Raw genomic sequence first — 14,415 nt, forward strand, 5'->3', positions numbered from 1 at the left:
AAAAGACATTTGACTTCCTGCCCTCCACCCTCTGGTATAGTTACTCCTAAAATCTGTGGGTCCCTTCTCAAGGTCTGCGCAAGCGGCTCGATGCAGGTCACATAGAGAAGGGCAGATAACGGACAACCCTGACGGACACCGCAGTTCACTTTCACTGCTTTTGTCAGAAACCCGTTAACCAGAAATCTGCTGGAGATGTCTCGGTACAGCAGTCCCACCCACGCTAAGAACCTCCCAGGAAGACCCATTTTTTGCAGAACCTAGAAGAGGTACTGGTGCGAGACCCGATCAAAGGCTTTCTCAAAGTCTAAATTTAGGACTATCAGCCGAATGTTTCTGTCTCTCGCAAAACAGATGGTTTCTCGAATCAGTACGAGGCTGTTCGTGATCTTCCTTCCCGGCATTGCGCAGGCTGGATCCGGGTGGATTAGATCCCCCAACACTCGACGCATTTTGGCTGCTAAACGTTTACTAAAAACTTTACAATCCATTGTTAAGGAAGAATAATTTAAAATTAACTTTGGACAAAACATTTGGCTCTTTCTTCCTTAAATTCCCGGGTCCTCTCAGCGGGCGGCGCTAGAAGAGAGAGTGAAACAACAACACTGCGCGTTGACATCACAGAGTTTAATCCCATACAAAGCAACGCATGAATCAATTAACAAAGCTGCAGCGGTACAGAGATATGCATTGATTACCTTATACAGAGAAAGACAGAGAAGACAGATCAACAAAACGAAGACAAAGACAAACAAAAAAGGCAAAGACGCCTCTTTGGAGAGAGCCGATGCAAAAAGCAAAAATAGTGGAAGCTCTCTGAATTTTTAGCGCTGACACGAAATTTTATACTAAGGGGGTGTTTCTTCTATTTAATATATGCAATCAAGGCGTTCCGCTATTTGACCAACTGGAAACTCCCTTAGGCACTCAGAGAAACAGAGGAACTCCCCTTATTTACGGCAAAGATCAAAAGGCCATCTGGTCTCTGGCAAAACAAAAGGGCGAACCGCTTCGTCCTGACCCCTGTGGTGCTACGGCCATCCCGGGCGCAGAAAGATCCTGAGATAGGACTTCACAGATACCTGTGAAATCTAAAGTCTCTTCCCCCAAGCTCCAGCGCTTCTGCCCCATCGGAATGCTAATTCTATGGCTCTGTGTGGTCTGGCCGCACAGAACCTGTTCCAAATAAGAGTGTTGAATATAACTTTTACACATGCCATAAGATTAACTGTATTAAGCACCAAAAATAATCATTTTTCCTCAACAGACCCCCTTTTGAGGTCTGAAAAACAGACCTCATAAAAATTGATTAAGCCTTCCAATACAGAACCAAAAACTATGTATTATAAAAAAGAAAAAAGAAAGAAAAAACCAAAATAAAAAAACAAAAAAGTAGCCTGATTATATAACAGTCCCCCTTTTTAAACAAAACCCAAGAGTAAGAAATACTTATCATTTTAAAAATATAAAAATCATAAAACACCATTATCACAATACCAACAAAAACACAAGGTATAAAACGCAAAAAATAAGACACAGAGATACATAGAAAAATCACTAAGAAATACTCTGCAACTTAAAAGACAACATTCACCACAAACTGACAATCTGTCAAAAATGAGAAACATAAAAATTACAAGTTGCTGCATTTTTTTTTTTTTTTTTCAGTGTCCATCGGAAGTCTCTCAAAAAACAAAATATGTAGTCTTCGTCAGGAAACGTTCAAAAAATACGCGCAAAAAAACGAAACGAAAGTCCTTTCAGAGTTCGCAAAGAACGAAAACACGCAATAAAAAATGAGGTAATGTTGATCCTCTTGTAGCCTGATCCTCCTCGGTTGGAAACCTCAGGTTTCCACCTGAGCATCCGTCGCTCACTGAAAATTGGATTATTATGCCAATTAAACAGCGAGTTTTAAGGAGAAGGTGAAATCTCCTCGTGAGGAAACCACATCCTGTGACATGACCTGTCACAAGTTTTTCAAAACAGACTTTACATCATCAACATGAGTTTCATTAGCATCAGAAACACAATTACGTTCTCTAGTGTCATCTTCATTAATGTCAGCATAATCAAACAATGGTTTCACTTAAAAAAGTAAATTTGGCTTTGTGATTTTCCATCAGGGGAATTACTTTAATCTTTTATCAAAGAACGCAGACTTTGAAGGAGACCACATCCACAGGGCACCAGAAAAACAGCTGCAAACTGTAATGACAAAACAGAGATCAGATTTTCCAAAGGCATCATTCATTTGTGTAGTCAACACAAATATCTTCAATTCACTCCTTGTCCGAGTGAATGCTCCACCGCTCGTGACTCTGTGGCTGCTATCGTCGAAATAAATGTGAAACCGCTTCTCCAAGCAGTCGCACTCCTCCTCAGAGACAACAGCTTTTGTTGTAGAGTCCAGAGTCAGGCCTGGAGCTCAGAACTCCAGGCCAGTCTGTGTGTAGAAAGCCATGAGCAACTCATCATGCAAAGCATATCTCCTACTTGTCCAGTTCTGCACATTCAACGGTGGATGTGATCTATTCAATCTACGCTTCAATTATTATATACCACACCTCCAACAGATGGAAAACACCAAAACCTTGTAATCACCTGCTTCAAAAGACATGTTTCCAAATTAATGTTTTTCCCAGAATGTTAAACATATGCAGATCTTCATCTTAAACCAATCTTGTAAAATAGGACTAAACAAACAAAACAAAACAATAACAAAAGCTTAAACATGTGCTGCAGTTGTATAGTTTACATTTATCATCAAAACAATGAATATCAGTGTGAATTAAACAGTCCAGTTTAAATTACTTTTATAGAACAAACTAGATCTTACTGGTTGTTTTTTTCTAAAACATTCAACATACGTTCCTTAAACAAAAATTCAAAAGAGTTAGACCTGGAGAAATTATGATGTCAATGTATAACTTAACAAATCCAGACACTTTCACAATACACCAATTTTTTCTCCAGGCCTTTTACTGGTAGTAGAATTTAAAGTTTTATTCAAAGTCATTTTAAATGTATGTAAATCAAAAAATAAAAATCAAGTTTAGAAAAATCATTATAATCCCACATCTCAGACCCACCTGAGTACTTCTACTGATTAGTGATAACTTAATCAATAACAGATTTTTCAAACATTTCTTAAAACATTCTTAATCCATTAAATTAATGCTCTGAAAACGGCTAGCACAATAATATTTTTAAGTTCTATAATTATTTTCCCAAGTTAATTAACCAAAATATGCTTCATTATCACTATAAATTTGTCATCTATTGGTTTCAAAATACTTTAGCCCATTGTCAGAACATCTTTCAATGGAGAAAAACTCAAATCCATTCAAAATAAGCACATATCAGACATGTTCTTCAAAAGTTTTGCTTAAGTAATATAAGTTTCAGTAATCTAATTAAGCAATATAAAAAATAAACCCATAACATATTCTCCCCCTTGATGATGCATTACCTGCTAATGCATCACAATTTCCACTACGTTAAACAAAAATGGTCTGGCCGCACAGAACCTGTTCCAAATAAGAGTGTTGAATATAACTTTTACACATGCCGTAAGATTAACTGTATTAAGCACTAAAAATAATCATTTTTCCTCAACACTGCGAATGGCAGACCCTCCAAGACCTGTACGAAACACGAGCACAGTGGTGGGAGATGGTGAAATGTAGGACCTAGACTTTCTTTCGACGAGCAGGGAAAAATAAAACGACTAAAGAACAGAGACGTATGATGGCGCTGCAGAAAAGATTACAGAGCTATCACATTTTAAACCAGAGCATGGATTTTAATAAAGAAAAAAGAGAAGTAAAAAAACAAATGAGTATTTTAGCAAAAATAAAGAGTAAGGGAGTGATTTTAAGAAGTAGAGAGAGAGAAATAGAAGAATGGGGAAAAATATTCAAGATACTTTTTAAAGAAAATAATAAATAATCCAAGTTTTATTTCTGAACTAAAGTCAGAAAATGGAAACACCTTTTAAACATGGATTGTAAAGTTTTTAGTAAACATTTAGCAGCCAAAATGCGACGAGTGTTGGGGGATCTAATCCACCCGGATCCAGCCTGCGCAATGCCGGTCTTGTGCGCTATTCGGTTCCCCTGCGAAAATCTGTTCCCCCTGTGTCGGGAGCGCGCATTACAGCCGGAGAGGCGGATCTGACCATTTTCACGGCGCTTCTGATCGATTTCTCGGTAAAAACAACTCAGTTAATCATGTCAAGCTTGTAACATTTAGTTTAATCGGCAGCTATTGTTTACAAAATTGTAAAAATAATTAAATAAACGAGGTCTTTTTACGCTGTTTTGTGTTATTTTAAACGCCAAGAGAATCGGTCTTTTTCTAACTTTTGTCACTTACGCCTGACAGAAATAAAAGTCAGTCAACACTTAGTGTGTATTTATAATTTTTCATTGCTGATATAAGACGATTGCTGAAAGCATGGCATAATTATTAAGACTTCCTGAAAAGACGAAAGCGTGGACTTTCTGGTAAATCCCGTTCTAATGTAAAATATGACAGATTACTGTAGTAAGGGCATTTCTAGTATACTGCAGGCTATCACACATAACAATTTTTGAGAATTTGGCAACAGTTGCCCTTTATTCCCAAACGTTATGGGGGGAGGAGAGTAGAGAATGAATATTTCAGCTGCCTGAAATAATCTGTTCCCCTCCATAACATGGGAACAAATTAATTCACCAACAAGGCCTTAACTCTGTTTATTCCTCTTATCATCAACAATAAATCCTGTGAATTTGGTAACATTTGCTCTTTATTTGACAAAGTTATGAGGGGGGAACCATATATTTCTAATCCTTAACAGTGGTGAGGATAACATTAATATTCTTATTTTGAGTGTTTATGACAATTGTTATCATGATTACTATTATTTGTATGTTTGGCTAAAACATCTGTACTTAGCAAAACTTAATACATTAACATGGACTCTGAAAACATTTATTTAAGGAAATTGTTTGTCTACAAATTAATAAGTACAATCATTTCATCTTCTATATTTTTTTCATAAATGACTGTGTTGGTGCTTAGCACATCCTGTGTAATAGTTTTATACACACACAAACACACATATATACGGTCACGATTGTACATGTATCAAAGTCTTGTAAGTATAAATATCAAACAGTTTTCAAAATGTAATTTATTAACCTTTAAACAACATACATAAACAAGCACACCACAGCAATCTCAGGAACAAAGGCAACTAAGGCAAACACGCAAAGCAGTGATATGTTTTTTCAGTTGGTGGGCTTCCCACACATGCATGATGGAACCACCTCAGACACACGTCACACTGGATCTAGGAAAGAAACCAAAAATATCAGGTTTTTTTTAGAAAAATATGTCTTTACAATTACAATATATAATCAATCATTTTAGATTCCTTTATATTCCAACTGTTGGAGGATCATATCATAGCTTGTTTACGCAAGATAAGATTAGATAAAACTTGTCCTCTTCATTTAGTTTACTAACACTAAGTCTTTGAATAATTCTAAAAACTTTCCTACCCAGTTCACATCCGTGTCACTTTCCATCTCTCCACAGAAGTGACACAAGTCTTTTAGGTCCTCTGTTAACAACAAAAGTATAAAAACACACACACACGATTATACATGTACAATCGTGACCGTATATATGTGTGTTTGTGTGTGTATAAAACTATTACACAGGATGTGCTAAGCACCAACACAGTCATTTATGAAAAAAATATAGAAGATGAAATGATTGTACTTATTAATTTGTAGACAAACAATTTCCTTAAATAAATGTTTTCAGAGTCCATGTTAATGTATTAAGTTTTGCTAAGTACAGATGTTTTAGCCAAACATACAAATAATAGTAATCATGATAACAATTGTCATAAACACTCAAAATAAGAATATTAATGTTATCCTCACCACTGTTAAGGATTAGAAATATATGGTTCCCCCCTCATAACTTTGTCAAATAAAGAGCAAATGTTACCAAATTCACAGGATTTATTGTTGATGATAAGAGGAATAAACAGAGTTAAGGCCTTGTTGGTGAATTAATTTGTTCCCATGTTATGGAGGGGAACAGATTATTTCAGGCAGCTGAAATATATGGTTCCCCCCTCATAACTTTGTCAAATAAAGAGCAAATGTTACCAAATTCACAGGATTTATTGTTGATGATAAGAGGAATAAACAGAGTTAAGGCCTTGTTGGTGAATTAATTTGTTCCCATGTTATGGAGGGGAACAGATTATTTCAGGCAGCTGAAATATTCATTCTCTACTCTCCTCCCCCCATAACGTTTGGGAATAAAGGGCAACTGTTGCCAAATTCTCAAAAATTGTTATGTGTGATAGCCTGCAGTATACTAGAAATGCCCTTACTACAGTAATCTGTCATATTTTACATTAGAACGGGATTTACCAGAAAGTCCACGCTTTCGTCTTTTCAGGAAGTCTTAATAATTATGCCATGCTTTCAGCAATCGTCTTATATCAGCAATGAAAAATTATAAATACACACTAAGTGTTGACTGACTTTTATTTCTGTCAGGCGTAAGTGACAAAAGTTAGAAAAAGACCGATTCTCTTGGCGTTTAAAATAACACAAAACAGCGTAAAAAGACCTCGTTTATTTAATTATTTTTACAATTTTGTAAACAATAGCTGCCGATTAAACTAAATGTTACAAGCTTGACATGATTAACTGAGTTGTTTTTACCGAGAAATCGATCAGAAGCGCCGTGAAAATGGTCAGATCCGCCTCTCCGGCTGTAATGCGCGCTCCCGACACAGGGGGAACAGATTTTCGCAGGGGAACCGAATAGCGCACAAGACCGGGAAGGAAGATCACGAACAGCCTCGTACTGATTCGAGAAACCATCTGTTTTGCGAGAGACAGAAACATTCGGCTGATAGTCCTAAATTTAGACTTTGAGAAAGCCTTTGATCGGGTCTCGCACCAGTACCTCTTCTAGGTTCTGCAAAAAATGGGTCTTCCTGGGAGGTTCTTAGCGTGGGTGGGACTGCTGTACCGAGACATCTCCAGCAGATTTCTGTTTAACGGGTTTCTGACAAAAGCAGTGAAAGTGAACTGCGGTGTCCGTCAGGGTTGTCCGTTATCTGCCCTTCTCTATGTGACCTGCATCGAGCCGCTTGCGCAGACCTTGAGAAGGGACCCACAGATTTTAGGAGTAACTATACCAGAGGGTGGAGGGCAGGAAGTCAAATGTCTTTTATATGATGACACATATACAGTATATATATATTTATATATATAACCTTTTATGTACAGATCTTTTGTCAGTAGACAAGATTTTTTAATTAACAGACTGCTTCCACAAAGCATTGGGTTCAAAAATAAACAAAGAAAAACAAAAGCACAATTTTATGGAGCATGGAAAAATAGTGAAGAAATAGGACTTCAGCTTCTGGTGACACAGGAAGAACAAAAAATACTGGGGGTGAAATGTGATAAAAATGTTATTTTTAGGCAGCCATTACACCAGCACTCACCTCAAATAAGCCATGAACATCTCCAGTAACCAAAAGACAAACAATGAACAGATTCTGGACACAGCCACAAAGAAGAATCGCCTGCGCCTCCTTGGACGAAGGAGCCGGCGCTCCTCGGACAGAGGTCCTAGCAGCGGTGGCCTGGCTCTCCGGGTGAGGCAGGCGGGAAGGAGCTGCAGGGCGGGGATCCCCTCTGAGCACCAGCGTTGCTTGGAAGAACGGGACGGCTCCGAACTTCGTAAGGAGTCACCCCGGTCCTGCTCAGCTTATAAACATACAGAGATTTTGTCTTAATATCCTTGTTCTTATCTTCTTGAAGTTTAACTTAATTCAGGAATTGTATTTATTAAAAGAAAAGTAAAACATTTCTGTATAACTGTGCAATGTCATGTTTTAAAATTTCCCAAGAAACAATAAAATATTTCGAAAAGAAAAAACATTTCACTGTAATTTGTATGGTTTTTGCTCATCTATAGTCATGTTAGAAGTTACATCTCTCTTTTCATAAGTGAAAATGATCATTTTTGTATAATTTCATTCCAGTTTAATTTAAAATTTTATTTCTATGACCACCAAGCCACACAGGTGCACCCAGGTTGTATCTGTGTGGCTCTTGAGTGGAGACTGCCTGAACTCTGGGAAAATAGAGGATGCATAGTGCTTTATTGAAAATAGTAGAATAAATAATAGGTGGGCAACTCATACAAAAAGGCCTATAACCAAAGCTGTGAAGAGTGTTATCCTTAAACACTTTAATACAGGGTCTCGAACTCCAGTCCTGGAGGGCCGCAGTCCTGCAACTTGTAGATGTGCCTCTGCTGCACCACAACTGAACAGAATAATTAGGTCATTAAGGCTCTGGAGAACTGATCTACACAATGAGGAGGTCATTAAGTCATTTCATTCCAGTGTTTTGTACCTGTGGCACATCTAAAAACTGCAGGACTGTGGCCCTCGAGGCCTGGAGTTTGAGACCCCTTCTTTATTATAAACACGTCATGGCTTTTTTGTCATATGAAAGGAGGAGTCCAAAATGGAGGGTGGAGGGATAATTGCTGATTGGGGTCAAAGAGACAAAACAGAGGTGATGTAAAAGCAACAGGGTTCCCTGCTTATTATGACAGGTAAATGGAACAGTCTGTGTGCAGGATGGGTGGAGTCCTTCATGATGTGAACACTGACGTTTGTAGCTTTGGGACAAAAACGTGCAAAAGTTACAAGAAGGAATTTTCATGGCATCTGACCTCATTGTCCTTTTCTACAGGTGTTGCATGTTAAGCGGAGTTAGTGATGCTCTGAGGTTATGCAGCCAAAGTCGACCAGCAGTTGCTTGCTAGAAGCTCTTTCCCTCCAGGAAGGTGCGTTGTGCAATCGATACCTGTCATTTTTATGGTCTTTCTGCATCAAAGTCTATGAATCGCTCTTGGTCTGACCCCGCCCTGAAGCCTTTATGCCATGTGAGACCCCACCAGAGATGAAACTCACAGACAGCCAAGACTTCAAGACCATAGGGGTACTCAAACCCCTCCACCACGTTAAGGTGGCGATTCTGCGAAGGGGAGGAAACCAGCAGATTGCATCAAAGCTCAGGATGCAATCCCCCACCCTGAGCAAGCACGGGGCGACAGTGGAGAGGAAACACTCCCCTTTCAAAGGGAGAGACCTCTAGCAGAACCAGGCTCAGGACGGGCGGCCGTCTGCCTCGACCGGCTGGGGTTGGAGAGGACAGGAAAGTGGACAAGACAAACAAAACATAGACTGGAGCTCTGGCTCTGTTGGGAGAACAGAACCTAAAAATCAAAGACAAGGGGCAGGAGAGAAAGTGAGACAGGATAGGATGAACAATGGAATGTGACTAATGACTAGCAAAAACAATATAGATTGCACAAATACATATGTAAACTACTAATTCAAGGATACTGTTTTCCTCATTTTCTCTGCTGCTCTGTATCTTTGTGTGCATGTAACTATGTGATAGTGCCTGTGGTTGTGTCCTAACTGATTTACCTAATGTGAAATCTGCACTTTTATTGTTAAAGAAAGTTATCAACAACATGAATGTAGGCCATTCCTATGCAACAAATGCCCCATAGAGGCATCTCACCCTGTATGGACTCTAGAGGACAGGAACAACTTATAACATATAAACTTGTAATTCAAAGTTTAAAGAAAACCGATTAAAATGTTTTGGGGATTTTTAAACCACCGCTGCTAAGTTATTGTGTGCAATGGATAAGAAGTGGAATAAAACTTAAACAACAACACATACCAAAGACAATTTTGCACACTCTATATCATCTAAAGATGATGCAGAATCTCCACCTAACACACGTGTTTTATTTTTTCCAGAGGGTGAAAAATAGATCACCTAGTAAAATCTCACTGATCTCTACTTGAGCTAATGGACCCTTTTTAGTCTAATGGGAAGAAAAGAGCATAAACCTATTAATCTCAATTTGATCCAGCAAATTGTTTTGACTCAAGGATTAAACCGGAGCATCCAGAGAAAATCCATGAAACTCCAATTATGCTAATAAACACCCATGGCCATAGATGAGGTCATGAATCCTAAAAATCTCGGTTTAAACGTCGTCCCTCCAGCGTGTCCTGGGTCTTCCCCGGAGCCTCCACCCTCTGGGACGTGCCCCGAACACCTCACCAGGAGGCGTCCAGGAGGCATCCGAACCAGATGCCTGAGCCACCTCATCTGGCTCCTCTCGACGTGGAGGAGCAGCGGCTCTAATCTGAGTCACTTCCGGATAACTGAGCTTCTCACCCTATCTCTAAGGGAGAGCCCAGACACCCTACGGAGAAAACCCATTTTGGCCGCTTGTATCCACGACCTCGTTCTTTTGGTCATGACCCAAAGCTCATGACCATAGATGAGGGTGAGAACGTAGATCAACCGGTAAATCGAGAGCTTCGCCTGTTGACTCAGCTCTCTCTTCACCATGACAGACCGGTACAGCGCCCGCTTCACTGCAGACGCTGCTCCAATCCGCCTGTCGGTCTCCAGCTTCCTTCTTCCCTCATTCGTGAACAAGATCCTGAGATACTTAAACTCCTCCACTTGGGGCAGGACATCACCCCCGACCCGTAGAAGGCACTCTACCCTTTTCCGGCTCCAGTACCCTCTTGTTCCGGGGCAAACCCCAATGTACAGGCACCGAGATGGGGGGCAACAAGTATGCCCACTCCTGCCCGGCGCCTCTCACCGTGGTCAACTCCAGAGTGGAAGTACATCCAGCCCCTCTCAAGGAGACTGGTTCCAGAACCAGAGCCATGCGTCGAGGTGAGATCGACTATTTCTAGCCGGAACCTCTCAACCTCACACACTAGCTCTGGCTCCTTCCCCACCAGAGAGGTGACATTCCACATCCCAAGAACCAGCTTCTGCAACCGAGGATCGGACCGCCAGGGCCCCCTCCCTTGGCCATCACCCATTCCACACTGCACCCGACCCCTTTGGCTCCTCTCACAGGTGGTGGGCCTGTGGGAGGGTGCTGAAAACATGCTAGAAAAACAAATGTTCAACCAGAGGAGGAAACCAGAGACCCCATAAAAACCCCAACTTACAAACCTGTCCTTGAACCCTAAACCTTAATCCTCATCCCAAACTAAACTAAACTAACTACCAATGATTAAATTTAATAATTTAATGTTTGTGTGAGGTGCAGTTAAGAAAACCATGCGTGATTGAGCAGCTCTTCCAGTGTGGGACGCTCCTCTGGGTGTGTCTTCAGGCACCTAGTCAGAATATCATGGCAGTCTGGAGGGTCAGGGGTCAAAGTGCAACAATAGTAAGAGTTGCGGACAGATTTATATATGCTGTGAGAAGATAGAATACAATGTTTGTCTCACTTTTGGGAAGCCTCTTGCTGATCTTTAGCTTCTTTTTGAGAAATTTGTTGGTGTCAAAATTTGTATCGTGGAGAATTTCAAACAGGACCACTCCCAGCTGCCACACTGTTGTGGGTCCAGCAAAATATTTCTTTTGTGTGCGATACTCTGGTGATTGAAGAGCATGGGTCCCTAGAAAATGTGTCAGAATTCAGACAGTCAGAAAGAAGAAGAACAGTAAAAAGAATCTTTGTTTTCTCAGAACTGGCAGAAAGAAGCAGGATATCGTACCTTGGAAGATGGTAAATTTCCTTCCGTGGTCAAAGAGGCTTAGACCGAAGTCTATGAGATAGGCTTGTAGGCCTTCTGAGCTCCTCTCAATAAGGACATTTTCCAATTTAATATCTCTGTGGAAGATGTTTGCATCCTGAAGTTGAATCGCTGCTTCCACCAGCTGTTTTAAAATGACCTAAAAGACAAAAATGATTTGAAGCTCATAATTCTGCACATTGATGTTGGACTTCAGTGAGAAATACAGTGACTTGTAAAGATTTTTATTTTCATATGGATTTTTTTCACATTGTCACATTACACCCACACACTTCAATGTTTGTAGAGACATTATGACATGCATTAATATAAAGTTTTACAAAATTGTTTTGCGGAGGGATTATTGCACTGCATTTCATCTCTCTGATTTTATCACATTCACTATGAAACAAAATCCCCAACTGAAGCAGTAAGTGACAATATTTAAAAAACCCACTCGAATTTCCATCCAGCAGCTTACCTTGGCGTCCTCCTCATTTAGACAACCTCCATTCTCATCAAGGTAGTCATTGAGGTCCTGCGAAGGCGTGGGCCTCTCCATCACTATGAGCAGCTCCTCCTCCAGTTCATACCAGTCCAGCAGGGACACTGTGGCTAACTGCCCTGATGAACTGCCAGTCAGATTCTTCAGTTTCAACATGATGGCCACCTCCAACGCCATCTCCCTACCGTTCTCATCCTGGACCATCGAAGCAAACAGGAGAAACTCACAATGCATCTGGAACCCAATAGGACTTGAAGTCAGTCCTAGATGATGTTGCTCACTTACGTTATGTTTGCGGTCCACCTTTTCTGTTGGAATGTGTTTGATAGCCACCTATACAATAGAAACAAAGCATTGCTCAACAATGGGAATGTTCAGATTTCTGAAGTTGCTTGATGTTGAGTTATCAGTATTTTGAGTATTATGATTGATGTGCGGAATGCATTTGTTGTGAATGCACCATTAGAATTGAAAGAAAATTTAGCTATCTAGTTTGGTCTTTCCAAAATCTAATTTAAAACTACAAGAACTGAAAATGTTCACAATTGTGCAATTCTAGTATGTATTAGTAAATACATGTACCTTAATTCTTAAAGTCTCATTGGTTAATGAAATAATTTATCTAATATAGTCTTATTTTACAGATTTGAACTTTTTCAGTTTGAGATGTTATTAGCTAAAATCAGCTAAAACAGAGTCTGACTAGCTGTTAGACTTGCACCTCTATGAGGATATTAACTCTTTTTTACAAACTTTGACTCCTACTGGACACTGTTAGAAGAACTATTACTGATAACTTCAAGGAGCCTCATTTTAAGTATTCCAAATACACCTACAGGTAATTTATCCACCTCTCGATGTCCAGCAAACACAGATCCATAGCCTCCTTTTCCCAGTAGATGCAGCTCAGTATATTTTTCCTGGAATTCAGCTAAACACATGAACGCATCTTTAAATTTCATAAAGCATCAGAATAAACTATGTTCACTAACATTACCTTAGATCTAATTATCACCACACCTTAAGCCTCTCTAACAAATGTTTATATTACAATTCTATTGTGACTTAAACTCTGACCTCTTTGGGAATCCATTTCTTTTGTCTTTTTCGTCTTCTTCCTGGTATTCTTCCTCCTATTCCTAAACTGTGGTTCCTCAATGTCCTCGTCCTCCTTCTTCAGATTCCTCTTCCGTAAATCGCCTATTCCTGAGCTGTAAAGTACCAGGCTGAAGCTGTTGGACTCTAATAATGAGAAAAGCCCATAGAAACAGCATGAGTATTTTAACAATATTTTCCATAAGAGAAAAACATCCCGACAGAAACATAAGACTTATAGTGACTTGTAAAAACACTTGACCTCTTGCTTTTTCACATTTTGTCTCATGACAACCACAAAACTTAGGTTATATTACTGGGATTTCATAAGAAGGACCAATATAAGGTAAAGCATCACTTTGAAGTGCTGAGCATATATTTATAAATGTAGATCTGAAAAGTTGTAGCATGGAACTGTATTCAGCCGCCCTCTCTTTAAAGAACCACTTTTTGCTGCAACTTCAGGTGATAATCTTTTAAAGTTTGTTTCAATCAGTTTTGAATAATCAGATATATTCGATCCTTGCAATAGATTATCAATCTGGTAAGAGAAAATTAACAGAAGTTTCACCAAAGTAGCCAACCTGTGCTGACGTCCACTGAGGATGGGGGCTCTTTGGTTGCGTCCTGCTGCAGGAGTCCCTTATTCTTATTCTCTGCCGGTGTTGGAGATCCCTCTCCTTCTTCTGTTATTTTTCTCCTCAGTCTCCTCACAATCCTCGTCTGGTCCTGGTGGCTTTTGGATGGTCCAAACATCTTAGAAACCCTGGTCCATTTTCGGCGGGTCTCTTTTTTAGCCCTTCTCCTTCTCTTCGGTGTCCTGTCTCCAATAGACTCAGCACACCGTGGCATCGTGCTGCTGATCTCTAAAGTAAGAGATGTTGGGAATAAATAGTGATTATTTTTTACACGTTTGGTCTGTCAACATAAGCCAATGAACATTAGTTTCATTAAAGCAGCCAACCTATGAGGATGTCCATTGAGGAGGAAGACTCTCTGGTTGGAAGCTGATCCTGGAGTTCTTCCTTCCTGCACTTGGCTGGTGTTGAACCTTCTTCTTTTCCTTCTGTCATCTTCCTCTTCAGCATCCTCCTGGTTCCGATCAGGTCCTGGCAGCTTCTTGAGGTTCCAGGGA

At 39.9% G+C, this 14,415-nt stretch overlaps 1 protein-coding gene and 2 long non-coding RNA genes across 3 annotated transcripts; all 3 read right to left on the reverse strand.

Moving 5' to 3' along the window:
* Window positions 1-2,095: 2,095 nt before the first annotated feature.
* LOC114152269 (uncharacterized) lies at window positions 2,096-3,183 on the reverse strand. The gene is made up of 2 exons (XR_003597092.1): window positions 2,287-3,183; window positions 2,096-2,208 (listed from the first exon to the last, which is right to left on the reverse strand). It is a non-coding gene; the product is annotated as an uncharacterized LOC114152269 (long non-coding RNA).
* A 2,094-nt stretch (window positions 3,184-5,277) lies between these two features.
* On the reverse strand, window positions 5,278-5,949 carry LOC114152165 (uncharacterized). The gene is made up of 2 exons (XR_003597076.1): window positions 5,550-5,949; window positions 5,278-5,338 (listed from the first exon to the last, which is right to left on the reverse strand). It is a non-coding gene; the product is annotated as an uncharacterized LOC114152165 (long non-coding RNA).
* Window positions 5,950-11,208: 5,259 nt separating this feature from the next.
* On the reverse strand, window positions 11,209-14,136 carry LOC114151768 (serine/threonine-protein kinase pim-2-like). Its single transcript, XM_028029164.1, has 8 exons — window positions 13,865-14,136; window positions 13,263-13,385; window positions 13,022-13,116; window positions 12,471-12,518; window positions 12,162-12,380; window positions 11,663-11,840; window positions 11,393-11,563; window positions 11,209-11,300 (listed from the first exon to the last, which is right to left on the reverse strand). Exons 1-8 carry the CDS (start codon window positions 14,130-14,132, stop codon window positions 11,209-11,211), a joined length of 1,194 nt encoding a protein of 397 aa, XP_027884965.1. The 5' UTR covers window positions 14,133-14,136.
* Between the last annotated feature and the right edge of the window lie 279 nt (window positions 14,137-14,415).

This window comes from Xiphophorus couchianus, chromosome 10 (assembly GCF_001444195.1).
Source record: "Xiphophorus couchianus chromosome 10, X_couchianus-1.0, whole genome shotgun sequence".
Taxonomy (NCBI): Eukaryota; Metazoa; Chordata; class Actinopteri; order Cyprinodontiformes; family Poeciliidae; genus Xiphophorus; species Xiphophorus couchianus.